At 49.2% G+C, this 24,367-nt stretch overlaps 1 protein-coding gene across 2 annotated transcripts; it reads left to right on the forward strand.

The window, feature by feature from the left end:
• The first annotated feature begins 1,699 nt into the window (after positions 1-1,699).
• Pnpla3 (patatin like domain 3, 1-acylglycerol-3-phosphate O-acyltransferase) lies at positions 1,700-22,885 on the forward strand. 2 transcript variants are annotated; one of them, XR_015624264.1, is made up of 9 exons: positions 1,700-1,944; positions 4,726-4,958; positions 6,260-6,325; positions 7,685-7,894; positions 10,161-10,221; positions 12,130-12,670; positions 14,512-14,644; positions 20,164-20,268; positions 20,828-22,885. XR_015624264.1 is itself a non-coding variant. In NM_001282324.1 (9 exon segments), coding segments are annotated over 9 exon segments (1,278 nt in total). In that variant the 5' UTR covers positions 1,712-1,757; the 3' UTR covers positions 20,919-22,353.
• Positions 22,886-24,367: the final 1,482 nt, after the last annotated feature.

Raw genomic sequence — 24,367 nt, forward strand, 5'->3', positions numbered from 1 at the left:
TACCAAGTCTCTTCCTTTGGGACATGACTCAGTGGGGTAGCTTTATAATCCTACACACCATGAAGGATTGCACACCACTCCTTACTGTACACATGTGCCGTGTATCCCTGGTCATCCTGGAATTCACTTTGTAGACCAGGCTAACCTTGAATTTGGAGATCCACTTGCCTCTGCTTCCCAAGAACTGGGATTAAAGGTGTGTGCCACAACAGCCATCTCAAAAAAAAAAAAAAAAAAAGTAGGGTTGGGGATTTAGCTCAGTGGTAGAGCGCTTGCCTAGCAAGCGCAAGGCCCTGGGTTCGGTCCTCAGCTCCGGAAAAAAAAACAAACAAAAAACAAAAAAACAAAAAAAAAAAGTATTTTTAAAAGAAATTTATTTTGTTCTGTGGGGTGAGGGATTTTGTAACTTTTTTTTAATCTTTTTTTCTTCTGCCTAAAACTGTATCAATCCATTTACTATAGGCCTGGAAAGATGGTTCAGTGGTTAAGAGTATACACTGCTTCTCCAGAGGACCTGGGTTAGATTCCCAGCACTTATACAGTGATTAACAACCGTCGGTAACTCCAATTCCAGGGGTTCCAATGCTCTCTCCTAGATTTCACGAGCATCAAACATGAATGTGGTAGGTACATAGATATCTAGTTCACCTAAATCTGAACCATTCTCCTCCGTAGACTCCTTCTTGACCAACCCCCTTTCCTCTTCTCCCCACCTTACAAAAACTTTGTCCCCGCCCCACTCCCTACTGTCCAATCACGTATCGCCTTGACATCAACCTATAGAACAGTCACAGACAGGACCAGAAACCATCTAACTCCTAGCTTTCCCAACTCCTGCCTTCATTGGCACCAGTCAATCGCTTTTTTTATTTCTAAGTGACACTTCGGCATGGAAACTTCAGGTCCTTCCTGCCTGGTGTTGTCTTCCTGTAATCCTAGTTACTTATGAGGCTCAGGCAAAGGGGTCAGAGGCTGAAGTCCAAGCTGAGTAACTGACAGAGACGGCTTGTTAAAAGAAGAAAGGGGCTGGGTGCAGCTTAGTGGTAAAGCCTTTGCCTAGCACGCAGGAGGGTCGCGGTTCTAGTACTGTAAAATTAAACAGGAGCTGAAAAGGTGGTTCGGCGGTTGAGAGCACAGCTATTTTTACAGTGGACCAGAATTGGACTCCAAGCACCCACGCGATGGCTCACAATCGTCTGTAACTCCAGTACTAGGGGATTTCACGTCCTCTTATGGCCTCCTTGGACACTGCACACCCGTGGTGCGCAGACATATATGCAGACAAAATACTCATACACATGGGGTGGAGTGGGGGAGCCTAAGTATCTTTTAAAAAGGAAGAAAATCTTTCTCCATGAATTGAAAACGTACAGAAAGCAAAAGAAATAACGACAAAAACAGAAACCCTACAAGAAAATAAAGGAAAGACCATATGTGGATGGTGGCATCTGTCGTGTAATAAAGAAAGGAGAGAGTGCCACCGGCATGCCATCCAGGATCTGAAAAAAAAGGGTAATGAAAAGAGCCGCTTTGCCCAGCGAGCATCCAAGCCTACGATTAGGGAAAGCCCACGAGGGCGGGGCAGGAGTCCAGTACGCCCATTGGGCCTCCCACTGGCTTATTTGCATGGTCCGAGCGGGGCGGGGCATTGGCTGACGTCACCCGAGGACTGCTTAGGCGGCTGCGGCTCCTTAAGCTCAGAGCAGCAACGCCCGGAGCAGAATTGAGCTGCATCGCCTTCCGGAGCCTCCAGCGCCATGTACGACCCAGAGCGCCGCTGGAGCCTGTCGTTCGCAGGCTGCGGCTTCCTAGGCTTCTACCACATCGGGGCTACGCTATGTCTGAGCGAGCGCGCTCCGCACATCCTCCGCGAAGCGCGCACTTTCTTCGGCTGCTCGGCCGGTGCACTGCACGCGGTCACCTTCGTGTGCAGTCTCCCTCTCGGTGCGTCCACGGCCACTACCCAAACACCGCGTGCGGGGAGGGGCGCTCCACTTGGGGAATCGGTAACACTTTCCGGGGTGCCCAAAGAAACCTGTCCAGAGAGCTCTCGCCCTTCCCAGTGTCGTTGGGCACCCATCTGGAGACCCGGGGCCTGTCACCTGGCGTGGAATTTCCCTGGGCCCGCGGGAGCAGACGCATTCTGCACAGGAGACTCTTGAGCATCTTTTTCCCGGCCCACTCCAGCGCTCTGGTTTGAAATGGGTCCCCAACTCGGGTCCTGCCAGCTGGGTCGTCCCAGAACAGCAAAGAACGACTCAGGTTTGTTGGGTTCTCTGGTCCCTGAGCCGCAAAAGGTTTGTCCTGTGTGGCTCTGGCTAGAGACCCATAGTGGGTGCCGCCAGAGGGGCAGAAGGCACCCAGACTAGGACATCCTTGGTGGCAGTCCAACCCTCCGGTCGCCTTTAGAGGTGGCTGCTGGGGGCGGGGTGCATGGGTTAGAGAAGTATTCGGAACACTCCCTAGAAGCTGGAATGGGTTCCCAGACAGGTTCAGTTCCACCCTCTCCTGTCTTCACTAGCCTGGGCAAGCGGCCCTTCCCAGATCGATGTCACTGGCAGTGACATTCTGGGCATTTGAATCTTGGCCTAATTAAACATTTGCCCATGCACCCATGAGCGATAGGAGACGAATTTACGCTCCTCTCCCTCTAAACTACTAGGATGTGATGCCCTCGCCAGAGTCATAGCTGGATGCTTTTGAGGTTGTGGGCAGGGCTTGGCTACGTGCCCACGGGAGAGGTCTCGAGGCTGCATGATAATGTCCCGCATCAACCCTCATTGATCTGGGCCTCTTTAACACTTTACTCTTTGCTCTGCTGGCCAGAGCCAGCAGGCAGAGACTTTGGCAGGCAGGGAAAGCCCCTGCTGTTGGGCGGAGCTCTGCCATTGGACAGGATCAGTGAGCAGACCCTGAGCTGATGCGACTCTGGGATTAGAGGACAAGCAAATCTGGCTGCGTGCCTGCTTGTCTGTCTTCCCCAGTGAGGGAGGGAGACGGGGAGTAAAGGGCAGTAAGAGTGGCCTCTGGGAAGACTACATCAGCCCAGTGGCCATGACACACCCTGGGCTTCAGCACTAAAGGCAGTTCCTTTATGGGGGCTCTGAGTCCCAACAGGGATGGATTATTGGGACAAGGTTTAAATGCATCGGGTCCCAGGAATCTTAAACACACCCACTTTTGTATAGAGCTGTGGTTCTCAACCTGTGGGTCACGACCTCTCTGGGGGGTCTAATGACCCTTTCACAGGGGTCGCCTAAGACCATTGGAAAAACAGATATTTACATCATGATTCATAACAGCAAAATCACATTATGAAGTATTGAGGAAAATAATTTTATGTTTGGGGTGGGGGGAGACCACAACATAGGGGGGGACCACAACATGAGGGACTGTATTAAAGAGTTGCAGCACTAGGAAGATTGAAAACCACTGATAAAGAGGGTGTTTGTAACTGCAGCCTGGGGCTGTCCTGTCAGATCACAGAGAGGGCAGAATGACAGATTATCTCTGGTGGGAGCTGTGTAAGGTGCACTGCCCAGGGCTTGGAGCAGGCACAGGTGTTTGGGGCATCGGGGTGGCTGGACTCGGCAGAGCAGGCAGATGCAATCGGCCGCCATGAGTTCATCCTCAGGCAAGGCTCAGCAATGGGTAGGGTTTGCTGGGAGTCAGAGTTGGATCAGGACAGGGTGGGATACGCCTGTCCTTCTGGAACTCTGATTCATGTTGTTTAGGCCAGGGCAGAGTGGGTGGGCCAGAGGGACGTGGTGTGAAGAATGAGGGCAGATGGGCTGTGGGTATGCCGTGTACCTACCTACTGGGCAATCTGGGAAGTCTGGGCTCAGAGGCTTACACGGAGACTAGTCACTCAGCAGCCTTTTCTGGGTTGAGCATTTTATAGATGTTATTTTACTCAATCCTTCCTGTCTCCAAAAGTGAATACATTTCTGCTCTCCTTGAAAGAGGCAGTCTAGTGGCTGGAGAGATGGCTCAGTGATTAAGATCGCTTACTGCTCTTGCAGAGGACCCAAGTACAGTTCCCAGTACCTGCTCGGCAGCTTGCTGACCACCTATATTCTAGGTCCTGGGAATGTGATGCTCTCTTCTGACCTCCATGCACACATGTGGTGCACATAAGCTTATACACACATATGCACTTAAATAATCTTTTTTAAAAAAAAAATTAAAGTCATTCTGAGGTATAGGCAGATGGCTGCGTGCTTTCCTCTGTAAGGGGCAGAGGTCAGATTAACATTTAGGTCCAGGCCTGCGTTATTTTTTCTTCTGTACCCTCTGATGTTGAATCCATTTGTGCCAAGGCTGGAGTGCTGACGTGTTGGTGGCTTGTGGCTTTATGGACATGCAAGTGGAGTTCTCATGGGCAAGGGCCACTGGAAGGCCTACCCCAGCACCATCTAAGGAATATACACCACATACCATACAGGCTTTTATATTTTTTTTAGTTGCTCCATTGTCAGACAAGGGTGAAATTGATTTTTTTGAGTCATGCCCAGAATATCTTTGTAATGACTGTAATTACTGTTAATGAGATAATGTCACCTAGGCTGTCACCTATAGCCACCTCAAATGTACCCAATCATGACGGGAACACAGGATGTGCTTTATGGTGTCTTAATTGGGACCAGCCACAGTTCAAGAGTTCCGTGTGGTTTCTGTTCTCCATTGTGGAGAATCCTGTTCTACGTGTTCGTCCTCTGTCCCCAGATCACATCATGGAGATCCTCATGGACCTCGTGCGGAAAGCCAGGAGCCGCAACATCGGCACCCTCCACCCGTTCTTCAACATTAACAAGTGCGTCAGAGACGGCCTTCAGGAGACCCTCCCAGACAACGTCCACCAGATCATTTCTGGCAAGGTTTACATCTCACTCACCAGAGTGTCCGATGGGGAGAACGTGCTGGTGTCTGAGTTCCATTCCAAAGACGAAGTGGTGGATGTAAGCGTTTTGCCTCTCTGGGTGTGGTCGATGGAGCAGCAGCACAGGCTACCATTGTCTCTGTGGACTGGGGCCATGGGAATACTATGCTTTCAGGGACTTTGTGCGTTCACCTAGAAGCCTTACTATGTCAGGACTCTTAATTCTCTTACTTTTTCCAGTGCTGGGATGGGAGATGGAGCCTTGGTCATATCAGGCAGGTGCTTGACTGTGCGGCTACACCCTACCACAAGTTTTTTTTTTTTTCTTTCTTTAAGACTCAGAGAACTGGTTCTGGGTGTGCCCCACACCTCAGCATATGCATGGTATGCAGTAAGGTTGGCTTTTTGAATAAAGCTTCTCTAGGGTGGAACCATTCTTACTTGCTTCTATTGCCAGATCTAGCACAGAGAAGATCATTTTTGTTATATCAAAATGCCACATTTGGCCCTTTTTATTATATATATGTGTGTATATATATGTGTGTGTGTGTATGTGTGTGTGTGTGTGTGTGTATATATATATATATATATATATATATATATATATATATATATATGCTCAAGTGTCCAGCAGAATGCCTGGTCCTCCATTCGAAATTCTAGGAGCTTCTGAATTACCAACACCGATCTGTTCTCAGTAGACAGTGTGCTCTCCAGAACAGTGATTCTCAAAAAGTGTGGCCTAGGGAACCACGGTTCTATATGACCTCTAACTGGCTTCAGGAGAGCTCTGAGGGAGAGCCCGGGTTCGTGCTTCCTGTAGCATCTGGGTGAGATGTATGATTCCAGCCCCCTATGCCACCAAGTCAACAGTGTGGTCCTCCTTGGGGGTCAAGGACAGAAGATTGAACTGTGTGAATGGTATAGTTAAGAAGCTGGCATTGTGGCTAAGACCTAAGAACCTCAAAGACAAGCATGAATGTCATTCATTCACCCAGGTATTAAAAAAACAAACAAACAGGGGTTGGGGATTTAGCTCAGTGGTAGAGCGCTTGCCTAGCAAGCACAAGGCCCTGGGTTCGGTCCCCAGCTCCGAAAAAAAGAAAAACAAACAAACAAACAAACAAACAAACAAACAAACCTGCTATTACCCGGGAGGCAGAGGATGGTGGGTCTCTGTGAGTTCGATGCCAGCCTGGTCTACAGAGGGAGTTCCAGGATAAGGAGAAATCCTATCTGGGAAAACCCAAAACAACCAAACAACAGCAAAGACCCTACTGTGTGCAGAGAGCATTTTGCTTGCACTGCTCACTTGGGGAAGTATAGAAGGGCACAGAGAGGCGCTGTGTCCTGAGAGTGTCTACTCTTTTTTTCTCACAGGCCCTGGTGTGCTCCTGCTTCATTCCTCTCTTCTCTGGCCTAATCCCTCCTTCCTTCCGAGGTGAGGTAAGCGCTGGGGGATGGTCGGGCAGCTGAGCGTTTGAGGCCGCCATTTGTAGTGAGCTAGACTCTGGCTCCCATGACTGTACCGAACCGGAGAGATGGGATCTTCAGTCTTGAGGACAGAAGCCATACCTAGGCATTCCTGGCAGACTGATCCACAGACTTACACCCCCAGGAGTTCCTCCACCTCCTGTCCACTGTCTGTCGGATACACTGGCCTGGCTCCCTTAATCTGCTCTTGAGTGCCCTAGGGAAGCTCCTGGTGGCCTAGTTAAAGTAGAAGAGGCTTAGGAATTAAACTACTCTTGTTAGGTAGTTGCTTTCCGTGGAAATATGGGCTAACTGTCTATATCTTTTTTAATCTTTTAGACAGGGCCTTACTTTGTAACTTTGTAACAATGTAACGTTGGCTAGAATTCTCTAGGTAGACCAGGCTGGCCTTAAAATCACAAGAGTTTGCCTCTGCTTGACTCTGTCGCCTAAGTACTAAGACTAAAAGACAAGTGTCATCACACCCAACAGTGAAACAATCTACGTTTTCTTTTGTTGTTGTTGTTGTTGTTTTAAGTTTCTTGAGGAAACTTATATACCTGAGTATATATACAATGTGTATGTATAGCCCAGAGCTGGGCTGCTAGGGACCCTGGCAATTAAGCAAATCTTTGATCTTGATACTTGATCCCCAGTCTTCTTGTGACATAATGTAGGCATGTGATCTTTCCAGAATTGAGTGGAAGGGGCCCAGGAGCATTATGGTGATGTCCCTACAGTCCCTAAAATGCACTCCTGGATGATCCTGTAAACAAGAGAGTCAAGAGTTCAAGGCCAGCCTTAGCTACATAAGACTCTGTCATGACACAGTGACTTCCATAGGTAATCCCAGCAATTAGGGACTGAGACTGGAGGGTCATGAGTTCAAGGCCAGCCTGTAACCCCTTCTCCCCAAAAGAAAAGTATTACAGGAAAACAGACTCAATTAAATACCTTGTCCTAGATCTCCAAAGGGAGTTTGGTTTTGAACCTATGGTCATGTGTCTCCTTGGTGCAGGGTTCATATCACATACTGTCCCCAGTACATATAACACCCTTAGTTTATATGGTCCTTTTATGCACATGATAGGGACTCACCTATGGGTGTCCACCCCACATTAGGCCTTGAGAAGCACACCATGGGGTGGACTCTCACCTCCATGTGTCTCTTTGCCAGGCACTTTTACATGGTGGGCATCCCTTGCAAGAGTACAGAGCAACCTTGAAAGTCAGAAAGACGCTCCTGCAAGAGTGGTTCCCAGACCACCATACTGGCTGCAGTGTCTTGTGAGGCACTTAAGCCCAGTACCCTCCCTTTCCCCTTCCTTACAGCGGTACGTGGATGGAGGAGTGAGTGACAACGTCCCTGTGCTGGACGCCAAAACCACCATCACGGTGTCCCCTTTCTATGGTGAGCATGACATCTGTCCCAAAGTGAAGTCCACCAACTTCCTCCAGGTGAATATCACCAACCTCAGTCTTCGTCTCTGCACTGGGAACCTTCATCTTCTGACCAGAGCACTCTTCCCATCTGATGTGAAGGTGAGCCGGGTGCTGGGGTGCCACTCTCTGCCCCCCCAAATAGCTGGGGACACCAGTTAGTCCCTCCATGAGCAGACAGAAATAGATTATGCCATGATGGTGACTCAAAAAGGTTGCTGTCTTAAAGCTGGGGGATCATATATCCCCCACCCCCACCCCTCACCCCCGGTCATAGGCTCTGCCAGGGATCACATGTACAGACCCTGAGTTCAGACTCTTCTTCCAGGAATTCAGGGCTAAGAAGTCAGGGGTAGTGGATGGTGTCTAAGGTTCTTTTCCTGTTGTTATTTTTTTTTTAAATCCTGATGAGGGGAAGTTTTCTGGAAAAAAAATTTATTCAGGCTCACAGTTCAAGGTGCAGTCCACGATGGCAGGGACGGCAGGGAAGTCAGCCGTCTGGGGCTTGTAGCAGTTGGTCGCATGGAATCCACAATCAGGAAGCAGGGTGTAATGAATGTGTGATGCAGCCCAGCTTCCTTTCTCAAGCAGCAAAATCCCAGATCCCAGCCAGGGAGTGGAGCCACTCCCAGTGGGTGGGTCTTCCTGCCCCAATTAACACAATCACAGTAAACTCCCACAGGGATGCTTAGAGGCCATCTCCTAAGGGAGTCTAGACTGTGCCTAGTCAACAGTTGACCCTACCCATAGAAGGGTACGTAGGGCGGTACATACCTGTCTTCCAGCACCTGGGAGACTGAGGCAGGGGGATGGAGAGCTCGAGTTGAGTCTGGGTGTCCTAGAAACAAAAAAATTGAGGTCTGGAGAGATGGCTCAGCGGTTAAGAGCACCGGCTAGTCTCTGAGGGGTCCAGACTTCAATTCCCAGCAACCACATGGCAGTTCACAATAATACCAGGCTCTGAGGCCCTCTTCTGGCATGCCAGCGTACAAGTAGGTAGAGCACTCATATATAAAATAAGGTTTAAAAAGAGGTTTTAAAAAAATGTACTAGCAAGATGGCTTGGAGGTGAAGATCCTTCTCTGTTCTCATAGAGGGCCTGAATTTGATTCCTAATACCCACAACGGGCACACAACTGCCTGTAACACAATGCCTGTGGCTTCTGTGAGCACCTGTATACACATGAACATACCTATATGTGCTGAGTAGCGGTGGCACAGGTTTTTAATCCCAGCATTAGGGAGGCAGAGACAGGCGGATCTCTGTGAGTTTGAGGCCAGCCTGGCCTACAGAGCTAGTTCCAAGGACAGCCAGGGCTACACAGAGAAACCCTGTCCCAACCAACCCCCCCCAAAAGAAAATATTTGTATCAAAAAATAAATAAAAATCTTAAAAACACACCCACAAACAGGTGTTGTGCTGCATTCCTTTAATCCCAGCTCTCAGGAGACAGAAGTGAATAGATGTTTGTGAGTTTAAACTGGGGCTACAGAAAGAGACCCTGCCTCAAAAATAAAAACAAACAGAGAAAAAAAACAACAACAACAACAAAAAAAACCCAAACCCATGGACCCAATAAAATGGCAGTGTTTAACGGTGCTGACTACCAAGCATGAGGACCAAGTTCATTCTTGGGAATCCACAGATCAAGAGAAAGTAACAATTTCCTGTAAATTGTCCTCTGATTTCCATGTGCACATGTGGATGGGCGCACGCGCGCCCGTGCACACATTAAATATTTTGAAATGAAACAGGAGCAAGGTGCAAGATGTTTGGATTTTCTTTTTTGTGGTATTGAGGATGGAGGCCAGGGCCTCACATATGCCAGGCAAAGGCTGAGCACTGAGCCACGCCCCCAACCCTCACTGGTGGATTATGGGTAAGGCCTCACAGCTGAGCCACACCTCCATGTCTTCACTGGTGGGTTCTGGGCAAGCGTTACACTGATGAGCCCTGCTCCTGGTTCAGAACTCTTTTCACTTTGGTTCCTATCATGATTCTGATTTGCACTGTGGCAAGGAGTCACCACAGTCCCTTTTCTGATGGGCGTTTTAGTGCAGCAACCGTGTCTCCACTAGTCTTTTGAGAGAACCTGGCTGCCTGTACCCAATTTGCTCACCAATCATAATGCCCAATGGTGATCGTCCAAGGACATGTTGGCTACAGTGATAAGGCTTAGCCCCAGGCCGAGGCCACATGGAGCACTGCTCCTGCTGACAGAATAGAGAGAAGACATTGGAGCTGAGACCTGGGGAAGCACAGAGTTAGGTGAACCCCCTCACAGCGCCTCCAAGCCTTGGATGTCCTAGGTTCTCAGAGGATGTGGCAGTCACAGCCCAGTGGTTCACCTGCCTGATTTGCTCGCAGGTGATGGGAGAGCTGTGCTTTCAAGGGTACCTGGACGCCTTCCGGTTCCTGGAAGAGAACGGTAGGTCCTGGCTGGGGATTACTGCAGAATCGCTCTGTTCTGTCATCCAGGCTCATGGCCTTCCCAGAGCCTTACTTTACCAGCTTCTTAGGCCCTGTGGGATGGGGAAACTTTGCCCATGTTACAGATGGCTGGGGAGGAGAGGTCAGCAGGACAGGGGCAGCCATCGTGATACAGAGCTGGGATTTGAACCTGGGAAGCCTGATGGCACTGTGTGGCCCCTCCTCTGCAGGCAGCTTGTTTCCTTTTCTTTGAGCTGTTTTGTGAGCCCTTAGCATATAATGGACTGTTTGACAGAGTTCAGGGACAGTTTCCAGATGAGGGTGTTAAAATCTGCTCCCTAGCCAAATGTAGGTTCTGTGCACTGGACGAACGAGGCTTCTTCCTAGCAGGCCCTTCCCCCTGAGTCATCCAAGCTTACCTGGGCAACCAGGTCGGGCTGTGTATATGTAGTCACACAGTGGGATGGCATTTTGACATTATGACTGTCTCAGTTTACACAGGCATGTCCTATAATCACACAGTGAGGAAAGCCACCCCTTCTTAAAGCATGCCCATGCCATAAACCAGGCCTGGTAGCATGGGCCTGTCATCTCAGCTGCTTGGGAGGCTGAGGCAGGAGGATTGCAGTTCAAGGTCTAACTGAAAACCAGCCAGCCTGGGCTCCTTAGTGGTTTGTATGTGTCTGGGCTACTTAGTGAGACTCTGTGTGTGTGTGTGTATGAATGTATGTATGTATGTATGTATGTATGTATGTGTGTCTATGTCTATATATGTATGTATGTGTGTTCTATGTATATGTGTATGTGTATTAAATATGTGTGTATGTGTGTATTACATGTGTGTATATGAATGTGTGTATATATATTATATATATATGTATATATATAGCTATAATACATGACTAGGACTATAGCTCAGTGCTAGTGCGCATGCCTAGTATATAGAAGGTGCTGGGTTCAGTTGTCAGACCCATTAGGAAAAGAAAGGAAGAGAAAGAAAAGAAGCAAAAAGGAAGAAAAAAAGGGATTGGTAGAACATTTGCCCAGCATGTGTGGCCTAGAAGCACATTCATGGAGACAGAGGAGAAAATACTTTTGTAAGGACAGATGTGTATTCATTACAGAGAGCATTCCCGTATGCTGAACCGGGTCACCACAGGGCCATGACAAGAGCCTCTGCAGCCATATTGCCAGCCTGAGCTGTATAGTGACCGTGGCTCAAAGGAAAGAAACAGCACAGGAGAGGAAGAAAGACAGAGTCAAAGAGAGAAGGACAGACGGGGACTCTGCGATAGCCATGTCACAGAGAGTTTTATCTTGGACACCAGAGCTAGCTCTGCCAAGTAATGACTGTGTGACTTTGAACAAGCGTCTGTGCTTGTGATTCCTCAGCTGACAGTTGTCTAGTGCTGCGAAGAGATACCATGACCGTCGCAAGTCTCATAAAGGAAAACATTTAATTTCCTTCAGAAAACATTCCATTTTTCTGAACTGGCTTACAGTTCACAGGTTTAATCCATTATATCGCGGCAGGAAGCATGGCCATTGCCCAGGCAGACATGGTGCAGGAGATGGAGCTGAGAGTTCTACATCTTGCAAACAGCAAGGAGAGACTGTGTTGCATTGGGTGTTGCACGTTGCTTGAGCATATAAGACCTCAAAGCCCTCCGCTACTTCACATAACAAGGCCACACCCACTCCAACGAGGCCACACCCACTCCAACCAGGCCACACCCACTCCAACGAGGCCACACCTAGGAATCAAATACCTGAGCCTATGGGGCCATTCCTAGAACTGATGGTTGTAGTAGTTGTTGAATGGCTTCTGCTGTTGTTCAGGGCCTGGAATTTGCGCTCATGCTGTGAGAGAAGAATTGTTTGCTCACTGTAGTATTTTACTTTAAAGCTTATGAACAGTTGCAGAGAGAAACCCACACAGCTAGAGAGTGAGCTAGCGAACCCGCCAGGAGCCGCAAACCACACTCCCATCTGCCGGACTGCAAACACCGCACTGTTCTGCTGAGGAATCACAACCGCAGATGCTTGTTCAAAGTCACGCGGCCATTACTTGACAGAGCCAGCTCTGGTGTTCAAGATGGACCCCTTAACCCACAGCCTGCATGGGGTTGCAGCAAGTGTGAAGTTGCTGGATTGTTTCGCCTTCCCTGCTGTCAGGGGCAGAATGGGGCCGGTAGATGACGACTATCTCCCCCTCTATGTTTCCTTCCATGAGTATCTCCGTGTTCTCTCTCTAGGCATCTGTAATGGGCCACAGCGCAGCCTGAGTCTGTCCTTGGAGAAGGAAATGGCGCCAGAAACCATGATACCCTGCTTGGAAAATGGCCACCTTGTAGCAGGGAACAAGGTGCCAGTAAGCTGTGTATGCCTTACAGCTGTGCCGTCGGATGAGAGCATCTGGGAGATGCTGTCCCCCAAGCTCAGCACAGGTACTGCTATTCTGGGGCAGGATGAGACGAGGGCATGCCAGCCGGTGCAAGGGAGTGGGCTGCCTGCTGTTTGTGAGGAGGAAAGATACCACTTGTCCCACAAGAATTCTCTGGGTTAGGAGGACAGGCTGTGGGGATATCTCCAGCTACTGCACAAGATGGCCACTGCTACCTTCTGAGACCCCCCCCCCCTTTCCTGTCCTTAGAGAGCATGATCAGGAGAAAGTTGATGTAGGTGACTCCAGTGCTACCCACACAGGCCCCAGCCCAGCAGTCAGACCCGGGCCTACCCTGCCAAACTTCTCCCTATTGCCTCCAGCTCAGTTAAGAGCCGGGGATATGAGGGAGGACCTGGGGTCCAGCCTCAGTCTCCCAAGTCTTCCTTCAGAATGCCTTTGGGGTCACTGTTGTCTTCTTGTCCATCTGTTGCTCCTTGTCCGTCTGTCTCTCCTTAGCTCCCTCGTCCTTCAGCCGTAGTTTTAAACCTCCATGTGATGCATTTTATCTCATTGGCTGTCCAGTCGATCCTGAATGTTCTAAATGTTCGTGTCCCTCACAATTCCTGCGCTGACAGCAGAACGTAAGGCTGTCCTTAAGGGGTGAAGCCAGGGATCCAAGGCAAGCCTTAGCTACAGAGTGAATTCTGAGTCAGCCTGGGCTACATGGCATCCTATCTCAAACAAAAATAATTCTCATACTGAGATCTGAGCCCCTCAAGGGGATGGTGTTGGAAGGCAAGCATTGGAACAACTCCTGAGGGCAAGGCCTTCCAAGTGAGCTTGGAAATTGCCATAAAGAAATCCAACCCCGCCAGGTGGTGGTGGCATACACCTTTAGTCCCAGTGCCTGGGAGGTAGAGGCAGGCGGATCTCTGAGTTCCAAGGCCAGCCTGCCCTACAAAATGAGTTCCAGGACAGCTAGAGCTACATAGAGAAACCCTGTCTTGAAAAAGAAAAAAAACAAAACAAAACAAAACAAAAAAAAACAGCAGGTCAGTGATAGCCTCCAGTCCTTTAGCAATCCGTGTCCTGGACCTCCACCAGACACCAGAGACTGTTGGCACCTTAACACATGGCTTTCCAGCCTCCAAATGTGTGAGGAGGCCGTGTTTGTTGTTTACAGAAGTGGCCTGGTAATGGTGTGACAGTGGTGTGATCCACCAAGTCAGACAGTCTTGTCCGAAAACCAGCTTCCTGCTTGGCCCAGGACTGGTTCAGCCATGAATGAAACCCAGTGTCTGCCCTCCAGGCAGTAGCTGTTCAAAGGAAAGTATTAGGAGGTCATCAGTGGAAGAGGGAGTCAGCTGAGGGGTGGGGTCAGGGGGAGCCGTGTGCTCCCTCAAACTTATCTGGAAACACTGAAGAGTCATAGACCTAAATATGTGCCAGTAGTGGGGAGGGGAATGGGGTAGAAAGAGGAAGTCTCGGGGCTGGGGATTTAGCTCAGTGGTAGAGCGCTTACCTAGGAAGCGCAAGGCCCTGGGTTCGGTCCCCAGCTCCGGAAAAAAAGAACCAAAAAAAAAAAAAAAAAAAAAAAGAAAGAAAGAGGGAGTCTCACTGTGTAGCCCTCATCGGCCACAAACTTGAAATCCTCCTGCTTCAGCTTCTCAAGTGCTGGGATTAGAACCACCACGCCTGGCTTGAGTCCGACCTAATCACCCTCGCTGTGAGAGAAACAGCTCACAAGCTCCAGCTTGTTCCATCAGAGCAGCTGCTGGCCCTTTGGCTTGCTTCAGGCTTCCTATATTTCAAAGCCCATCCGAGCCCCATCAGAGGGGCTTGAATCCTGGCGTTCTCAGGAGCCATTCAGACTTATAGTTCCAAATTGCCTTTTTCTTTTAGCTCTGACTGAAGCGATTAAAGACAGGGGGGGCTACCTGAACAAAGTCTGCAACCTCCTGCCCATTAGGATCCTGTCCTACATCTTGCTGCCCTGCACTCTGCCCGTGGAGTCGGCCATCGCTGCAGTCCACAGGTGAGCGTCGAGGCACGTGTGAAAGTCAGTGAGCTGATAGTGTCTTCTGCCCAGGCTGGCTGTATGTCACATGACTGGACCCCAGCGAGAGGCCGTCCTTCCTTGAGCCATGGCTGTCCACAACATGGTATACGCTCCGAAGTCTTCTGGAGATCTGTAGAGATAGTTATGGCTTTAAACTAGCATCTGGTCCCAGCCACTCATGATCTTCTGGGGAAACTAAGAGGTAGAAGCCACCACTCTGTAGCTACCAAGCTGGTGAATTAGAAGGCCAGGCCTAGAGACAAGTCCTTGCTATCTATCCATTGGGCCTGTGTTTAGAATCACAGTACTTAGCTGAGAGGCCCATTCTCCTCTGGCCATGGTTGCATGATTTGAGTTAGAGTCAGTAGTGAGGTGGTCCTGGGACTTGGTAACAGGCTCCCTCTCAAACAGCACAGCAGAGCAGCAGCTTGGTTTAGTGTGAAATTAAAAACAATCCATGCTATCGCCAGCTACTCTCTAGTTGCCCTTTCCCCTCCCTCACTGGGAGCTGCAATCCCAGGTCTTCCCTGTTTCCCCAGAGGTTCCCAGCCATCCGTCCCTGTAACCCAGTAAAATCAAAACTCCAGAGGCTTGTAAATTATCAGTCAGATTTATAACAGCAAATTCTCATCCCACAAAAGGCCCACACAAAGAACTCAAAACTCAATTGTTACTGATGCAAGCTGCCCTATATTATTCTATTCTCTTCTATGATAGTCATAGCTACCTGTGGCTATTTCAAGCCACGACGATCCGGTTCATCTTCTTCCTCCATCTTCCTCTGTCTTTCTCCCTGTCTGTCCTCTGTCCTCTCTCTGAAACTCTTAGCCCCATCTTCCTTTTTCATTGCCCAATCACAGGACCCTAGCCTTTTATTTCACTTGACCTCACCTGCATACAGACAGCAATCTACAGTTTAGTCATCAGAACAGCAGGTTCAACATCTGGCTGCATCCCTTCCACTGCTGTGTGGCCCTGGACTAATGAAGGTGCCTCTCTGGGCTTCAGCTTTCCTTTGAAGAAACAGAAGACTGCCTGGGAGGTCCTGGGTGTGGAGTACTGTGATCACGTGTCCAGTTAGCAGGGGCGCTGGGAATTTGTTTTCAGGTTGATTTCCCTTGTTGGAAACTTCTCAGGGTTTGGTTTTGTGGTTGCTACTTTGGAATTCTGGGTATTTGCACGGGCTTACCAGTTAAGCAAGGTCAAACAGGTAAAAATCTCAGAAATGTTTTGAGCATCATGCGGTCGCTCAGAATGCTTCAGATCTTTAACACTGGGTGTGGTGGCTCCCACCTTCGGCCCCAGCACAGGAGGCTGAGGCAGAAGGATCAGGAATTCAAAACTATCCTGGGCCACAGAGTTAGTCAAGGCCAGCTCGGGCTTTGTATAGAGACCCTGTCTCATAACCAAAATGTGTCTGGGGATGTAACTCAATGGTTGAGTGGATAGTTAGCATGGTTCAATCCCCATGCTGCCATTAGGAAGGAGGAGGAGGGAGGGAAGGAAAGAGGAAGGGAGAGGGGAAAAGTGGGGAGAGGAGGGAGGGGAAGAGAGAGTGGGACAGAGGGAAGAAGAGCGAGGGGGAGAAGGGGAAAGACAGGGAGAGAGGGGAAGAGGGAGGGAGCGGAAGAGAGAGGAAGGGAGAGAAAAAGGGGAGAGAGGAAGGGGGAGGGGACGGAGAGAGACAGGAAAGGTGAGAGAGAGAAGGGGGGAGAGGGGGGAGGGGGGGAGGAGGGGAGAGAAGGAAAGAAGGGTATGATATCTAGAGGTTCTGGATGTGTCATTTGCTCTGGACCTCTCCTGATGTCCTTACCCTGTCTCCCCTGGGCTGGTGCCTCAGGGACATGACTCAGCCCTGCCCTTCCATTTCTTTGGATCCTGTCTCTTTTTCTTGGCATTCCTCCTTGTTTTTCTGAATCGGAGCCTACCTAAATCCCCACGGTAACAGCGATCTGCCAGCCTCCTCAGAGCCTCACCTGTTTTCTACACCTGAGCTGCAGCCCGGCAGCTGCTCCCAGACCCTCGGGCACGGTCTGCCCTCTGAGGGCCTGGCTGGGGCCCCCTGTGCTATTCATGACTTCCACCTGTTCTCCTCCACGGCCTGAAGGTCCTAATCTTTCTGCCCCTCCTCAGCCAGTCTTTTGTTCTGCAGACTGCTACTTTCCCAGTCAAAGGCCCTCTCTCTCTCCTGGCTTGGGGACACGACCTCCTGTAATTGTGTCTGTCGTTCCTTCTTTCCCGTGGCTGTTCCTCCTCTCTTCCTGAGACTCTTGTGAGATGTTTTGCCACCGGGTTGAATTCTGGCCTCAGGAACCTTTTCTTTTCAAATTCTTTGTGTTTTTCTTTCGAGACAGGGTATCTCTGTGTAGTCCTGGCTATCCTGGAACTGTAGACCAGGCTGGCCTGAGACTCACAGAGATCCCCCCCCCCCCCCCCCCCCCCGCTCCCCGTTCTGTTCTGGTTTCTGAGTGCTGGGACTAAAGGCGTGTCCCATCGTTGTTTGGCATCCGACCTTCTCTTTTCTACATATTTCAGTCCTTTGGCCTTTTGCCTCCAGTCTGAAGTCTTCTCAGATTTACCTTCTAGCTCCACCCTCGGAGTTTTAACATTAACAGCATGAGTGAACGTCTATGCTCTGACTTGTCCTTCTGTTTCCTTTACTTGAGCCTTCTGGGCTTGGTTTGTGTGTGCTGGGAGAGGGGTACTGGGGGTGTGACTGTGGAAGTGGGTGTGTCTGTATGTTGAGGGCTAGTTTGACGTTTATTTTAGTCTGTATGGATTGATTTTTGTGTCTGTGTGTGCCCATGTGTGTGCATGTGTGTGTGTGTGTGTGTGTGTGTGTGTGTGTGTGTGTGTTAACACAGGGTCTCACTGTTTGAACAGACAGGCTGGCCTTGAATTCTCGGTCCTCCTGCTTCAACCTCCTAGTGCTAGGACGCTAGATATGCACCACTGTGCTTAGGTGCGTGTCCTGCCATCCCAGCTATCCCAGCTGTGGCTGGGCCACAGCCTATGTGTGGAGGTCAGAGGACAACCCTTAGAAGTTGGTTCTCTCCTTCCATAGTCCACACTCAAGGTGTCAGCCAGGGCAGAAAACATCATTACCCTGTGAACCATCTCTTTGCCCCATGTGTCTGTACTTCTGAGACAGAATTTTAACTCTGTAGCCCAAGCTGGCTTAGAACTTACTGTGTAGACCACACTGACCTTAAACTCAAGTCAGACCTCTCCCAGGCAGTCGGGGTGTAAGGCCTGATTCTCCGCTCCCCCACCCCACTTACGTTCCTATGTCAGCAACATCAGCATGACTCCCAGGATAATGCTGGTGCAGCCTGCTTCTGCGGGAAGCAGGTCTCCCTTGGGGGTGCTTCCTCCTTGGCCTTCCTGGAGACTTGGATACAAGGCCAAGTTTGACTGTATTACCAGTGCTTCGAGGTGTCCGACTCCCTCCCCTTCTGGCTGAGGCTACTGGAATCTTTTAGCCAGGTCAGCAGTTCGTACTTGCAACCAGCCCAACTGCTGAGGCAAAAGAAAAAAAAAAAAAAAGCCCAGTTGGTCTAGGCCAGCCTGTCGAGATGTCAAGAGACTCAGAGAAGAAATAAATAGCCCAGGCCTGCCTCCCCGCTTCTCACTTTGCTCTCTTGGCAAGCATACTGCTTGTGTGGGTCTGCTCACATAGGATAGGATGTGCAGTGAACTAGTCGTGTCTTGTCCCCCACATTTTTATCTTAGTGCATTGCACAGGCCCAACCTTTATCCATCAAAATCCTTGGGCAGCTTTACTGACCCCATGTCCCCCTTGAACAGCTTCTCCACCAATCTAATAAATCCCATAAAGTTGAAGTCTTGTAAAAAGGCAGCTCTGGGTGGGTTCACCAATGTCACAGGAGGGGGTCATGGGTGAAGTTGCTAGGCTGAGCTCCAGTAGAGACTGCTAAGGGAGCAGGGAGGGGAGTTTGTGAAGTGATGGTTATTTGGTAAGTGTAGGGCCCTGTAGGTGGGTCTTCTGTCCAGTGGTTACTTTGGAGTCTGGGACTGGGAGCTGGCTTTGTCCAGTGCTTTACACAGGCTTTTGCAAGCATGGGCTCCTGGTCAGAAGAGAAGGGTGTTGCGGGGTGGTCTCCTGACCCATACCATCTCATCTTTATTCCCAAACACCCCTCTGGGGTCAGACTCCTGCTTTGGGGGAGGCTCTTACCAGCAACCTACCTCTTGCCAGAGTCTGCAGATGGTTCGGCCCCTGTGGTCCTACAGTTGGATTCAGAGTGGCCATGCACAGCTGGCCCCTCTGGAGAGCCTAGGCTAGACCTCAGCCAGCACTTGCCATCAACCCTTGAGAACTTAGGTAGACTGACCCCATGTTGCGGCCTTTCCCACTCATTCCCAGGAGCTTTCTGGCCACCTTAAATGGCCTGTGTGCTTTAGAGACTTTTGAAGGTTTTCTGTTGTGATGACATCCCAAATATGCCTTAGGGAGGGTATCACATTGGGGTTAGAGGTGACACAGGCAGCTCACTTGGATAAAAGTCACTGTTGGGACTGCTTTTTTCTTTTAAAGATTTATTTCTTTATTTTATATATGAGTACACTGTAGCTGTCTTCAGACACACCAGAAGAGGGCATCGGATCCCATTACAGATGGTTGTGAGCTACCACGTGGTTGCTGGGATTTGAACTCAGGACCTCTGGAAGAGCAGTCAGGTGCTCTTAACCGCTGAGCCATCTCTCCACTCCTAGGCCTGCTTTTTACTGACCGTTTTTTTCTGGTTTAATCTTTTTTTTTTTAATTATTTATTATATATGAGTACACTGTAGCTGTCTTCAGATACACCAGAAGAGGGCATCAGATCTCGTTACAGATGGTTGTGAGCCACCATGTTGTTGCTGGGAATTGAACTCATGACCTCTGGAAGAGCAGTCAGGTGCTCTTAACCGCTGAGCCATCTCTCCAGCCCTCTGGTTTAATCTTTAGGCTGATACAGTGAGCCCATGTGTGCATGTGATATTTGTGCACATGTACATATATGTGCATGTTTATTCTATGCAGAGTACTCATATAGGGTCTCTGTTAGGAAATATAACACAGGGTTAAGGGGTCACCCAGAGAGCCCATTGCCAAGGTGTCTCCCTGAGAAATCCCATCATGCAACAGACCTGGTATAAGGGAAATCTATTGTGGGGGAAGGGAGGGGAGCCAGACAGAGTCATGAGGCCGGGGTTGGGTGGATAGAGAAAGTTAGAGAGAAAGGGAGGCTGGCTGGGAACATGTGGGACTAGAGAGAGAAAGAAAATGAGAGAGAATAAGAAGGGGAGAGGGGCTGGTAACGAGCAGTCCCTTTCCAAGCTACCAGGCTGCCTACACCTGGTGGCAGCTCAGGTAGTAATGGGGGCAGGTGATGACCTAAGCTGTTGCTAGGTGTCTGTTGCTAGGTCCCTGGGAAGAGCCTGCCAGAATCACCTGTAAGCCAATAGTGTCCTTGGCTTCCTTCCCACAGGCTGGTGATGTGGCTCCCTGATATCCATGAAGATATCCAGTGGCTACAGTGGGCAACATCCCAGGTGTGTGCCCGAATGACCATGTGCCTGCTCCCCTCTACCAGGTAAAGACTTTGGTGCAGGGTATGTGGGTTAGATGGGCCTCCCTGTTGTTCCCAGAGCTCTTAGGGTCAGAGCTTGGGACATGACGGTCCTAACAAGCCAGGCTCAGCTACCTGTCCCCAACATGCTGATTAAAGAAACCAGTAGCAGAGAAAGCAGGTTTATTCGAAAATAAAAAGGTTCAAGCCACCCTGCCCCCACCCATTAATCTTTAGGATACTAACAGGAAGCTTAAGTTTAAACAATCCTGATCAGGGTGTGGTCCTGCCCACCTTTGTCTGGGCTTCGGTTTCTTTTGCAAGGTTCCTGCTTTCTCTCCCAACATAAGGTTCCTGGGAAAATTCCAATTCCTTGGCCTCCACTGTATCGAAGGGCTGTAACCCCGTTGATGCGGACTCACTTCTCTGGTGAAAATATTGTGCTCCCAGCAAGCCAGGATTCGCAATGTCCCAGGAGGTGCCTGTCAGTATCTGTGAGAAGGAGACCTGAGCAGAGACTGGATAATCATATTCTTATGATACTTGGGAAGGGCCTGGAACCTTACTTTTTTTTTCCTTTCAGATCCAGAGCATCCAAGGATAACCATCAAACACTCAAGCATGGATATCACCCATCTCTCCACAAACCCCAAGGCAGCTCTGCCGGTTTGTAAATTGCTGGTCTCCGTGCTTCCGATGAACTTGGGCATTCTCCCTGTGGATGGTTCCAGGAGAGGCCATAGCTGAAGGCACTCTGCCTTCCACCCCAAGTCCAGTTTGACCTTTATCTAGAGCAACAGTGTCTAGATGATAGGTGGGTGGGGGGTGCTGTCTCTCTGTTTCCCTCTGGGAAGGGTTCTGTTAACTTTTGGAGGCAGCTAGGAAATTTCTCTCCAGGAGCTGAGCCTGTGCAGCTGCCCCCTTGGTGCTGTGTGGTAACCTCATTGCCTGTGACCCTAGGATCATAGGATCTGGGCTAAATAGGTAGTTCATAGAAACCAAAGACAATAATTTGGTGTTTAGAAAACTACTTTTGGTCTGGGTGAAGTCTGGTGCTTGAGAGTTAGTGCAGAGAGAACGGTCAAACCGTCTCTCAGCCTGTGGATCTATGGGGATTCCAAGGGCTTCAGTGTTTGGAAACGGCAATCCAAACGGGCAATCTTGTGCAATCTTGGAAGGAAAACTGTTCAGGAAGTGTGATGGGATGAGCTGTGGCTGTCTCTGAAAAGGGCCTACCATATAACTTATTACTTTCAAGGATACCTTTGGCTCTTACTAAAATAGTTTATAAAGCATTTTATAGAAACACACCAGGGAATGCGTGGTGAACTACATGTATGATCAGTGAACTGTGACTAGAATTAACCTTAAAATCTCTTGTATGTGGGGCCAGAGCAACACAGGTGGGAAACGCAGCGGACCTCTGCCTCCTCGGCCTCAACATGAACTTGGCTTGCTTTCTCCACCGTCTCCAAATCTTTGTATAGTCATCGACCATTACCACCTCTCCTTTCCCATCTACTACAGCAGCCTTAATGGGGATAAGTACCCCCTTTTCTCAGGTGTCCGAATAAGCTGTGGGTGTGGCCTGTGTTTCCTGTAATTCAGAGGTTAGATTGGAACATAAGCAAGCAGACAAACAAGCAGACAAACAAACAAGGTTCTACTCATATTCCTAAGCAGTGACAGTGAAGGCATGTGTCTCCCATGCCTGAGTCTCCTAGGGTCCTAGTGAGCTCTGGGTTCATGCAAGCACTTCCGGAGGAATTGCACCCTCCATGGAACACATAATCTCCACTGGGTTGATCCTGATTGGATAAGAAAGGATCTCGGGGAGAGAATGTGGTTCCAGAGGCAAAGTGTCTAGGCTACACAGAAAAGGTAAGACTGTCCCCAAGGGAAGAAAACAAACTGGGAGCTGGGGTCCAGCTCAATTGTTAAGAGTGCTTCTCTAGTATGCGTGAAGCCCAGAGTCCAATCTCAGTACCAGATACACGGTACAGGCAGTGACATATGCCTGTAATCCCAACCCTCAAGCAGTAGAGGCAAGAGGATCAGAAGTTCATGGTCATCCTTGACTACTTATACTTAGGGAGTTGGAGGTCAGCCTTGGCTAAATGAGACCCTGCCTCTAAAAGAAAAGCAACAAACAAAAAATAGCAGAAACTTCTGCCTTGCTTTGAACTCCCCCTTTCTGGAAGTTTCCCACCAGCAGAGACTATTCCTGTTACCCTATCAGACAAAACTCCCACTGGTTTGGAGTCCCTCCATCCTCAGGAACACCGGGTATCAACAGTGAGGAGCAGGGAGCAATGTCTTGACTGGTAAGCCCTTAGCAAAGCTGGTTCACTTGTTTAAAAGCAGGTGTGAGGGGCTGGGGATTTAGCTCAGTGGTAGAGCGCTTGCCTAGGAAGCGCAAGGCCCTGGGTTCGGTCCCCAGCTCCGAAAAAAAGAAAAAGGAAAAAAAAAAGTAAAAAAAAAAAAAAAGCAGGTGTGAGCATGTTTATGCAAATGAACATGCAAATTAGTTGAGAAACAGAAGGATTGAATGGATACACCAAAAATAACCACAACCGTTGAAGGGGAAAGGGTCCATAATAAATGTGGGGGACAAAAAAATAAATGTGATTTTAAAAAAAAATATACACTCTGTCTCTACTGCCTCTCTCCTCTTACAACCAAAAAGGCCTGTGGGACTGCTTTCTCTGTAAGTTTGTGTCCTCTGCTGTAAGCATGCAGGCTAGAGGTCCTCCACACTGCCAAATGCATGACTGGGTTGGTGCTATATACCCCGGCTGATCTGGAACTATGAGCTAAGGGTCACATGAAATTTTCCATTCTCCTGCCTCAGCCTTCTGGAATGTGCGTCTTTAGGAGCCACTGGGAAAGGACAATGGTATGGTCTCCAGAACACACTGAGGGGAAATCTGGACCAAATAACTGTGACAAAGGGCTGAGTGCCTGTGATTCTCTGACTATGGGTGAGGCCAGTGAGGACCACCTCGAAGACTAAGCACATCTAGGATAGGGCATCCAACATTGAGGGATAACCAGAACAAAATCTTGGATCATGGATAGAGTGCTCAAGGCTTCAATTTTCCCCAGTGTAATGCCAACAAGGGTGTAAGGCAGTGAGTTTTCTGATGAAGGACTACACTTCCCAGCATCCCCTTGTAAAGTAGGAAGTCATTTCTACCTCTATAAGGGGCTTCTGTACCCATTTTGGCCACCTGCACATGTGAATGACAAATGTTCCCTCATTGTTAATAAACATGATCCTAAGGTCAGACCAAGGCTCACTCCTTCTGTCTTCTCTCCCTCTACAGCTGCTTTTTAATCTAACAAAGGGAGACCATGTGAGGGCTAAAATAATGTCTTAAGTTTAAATTACTGTGCTTAAGAGACACCCCCCCCCCCTTTTTTTTAAAGCCTCTAACTTGTAAGCCCCACCTTGCCCGTGGACAGATAACTTCCTGCACTGCTGGAGGCTTTTGTCCATGTATGAAAAGAAACTACGAGTTTTTGCTTCTGCAAACAAGACTGGTTGCCCCGACTGCACAGGATGTGTTGATCACATCTAAGTGAGAGGTTTGCAGGCAGGAAGTATGTCAGAATGTATGCTTGCCTCCAATGGACGAAGACAAATACAAAGCCTTGTGGGCTTTGCCTTTGTAAGCAATTTGGTGCCATAGTCTGGAATTTTGGGTATGGACCTAGCTAGTGTCCATTGTCCTGGCCCGTCTTTAATAAAGCTTGCTTCAAATTTGTTTCAAAAATTGTGACAGGGGTCCTACTCACCCAGTGGTATTAACAGACGTTGTATATGAGAGAAGGGAGAATGACTCTGGGTCCTTAGGATTTTTTTGTTTGTTTGCTTGCTTGAGACAGGGTCTTTCTGTGTAGCCCAGGCTGTCCTGGAACTCTCTATGTAGACCAGGCTGGTCTCACCCAGCCTTCTGTTTTGAAGTCTGTGTTTGGGGAGGTAAAGTTAAGCACTGCCCTTGGGTACTCAAGTTTGGGTTAGGATAGGAACATAGCAATTACTATGAGTCCCTGCATGGTGCCAGTCATGAGAGCACGGGCCCCATCTTTGCAGTGCTGACCCGGTACTGGGAATCCAGAT

The sequence above is a fragment of the Rattus norvegicus genome, chromosome 7 (assembly GCF_021556685.1).
Source record: "Rattus norvegicus strain SHRSP/BbbUtx chromosome 7, alternate assembly SHRSP_T2T, whole genome shotgun sequence".
NCBI classification, from domain to species: domain Eukaryota; kingdom Metazoa; phylum Chordata; class Mammalia; order Rodentia; family Muridae; genus Rattus; species Rattus norvegicus.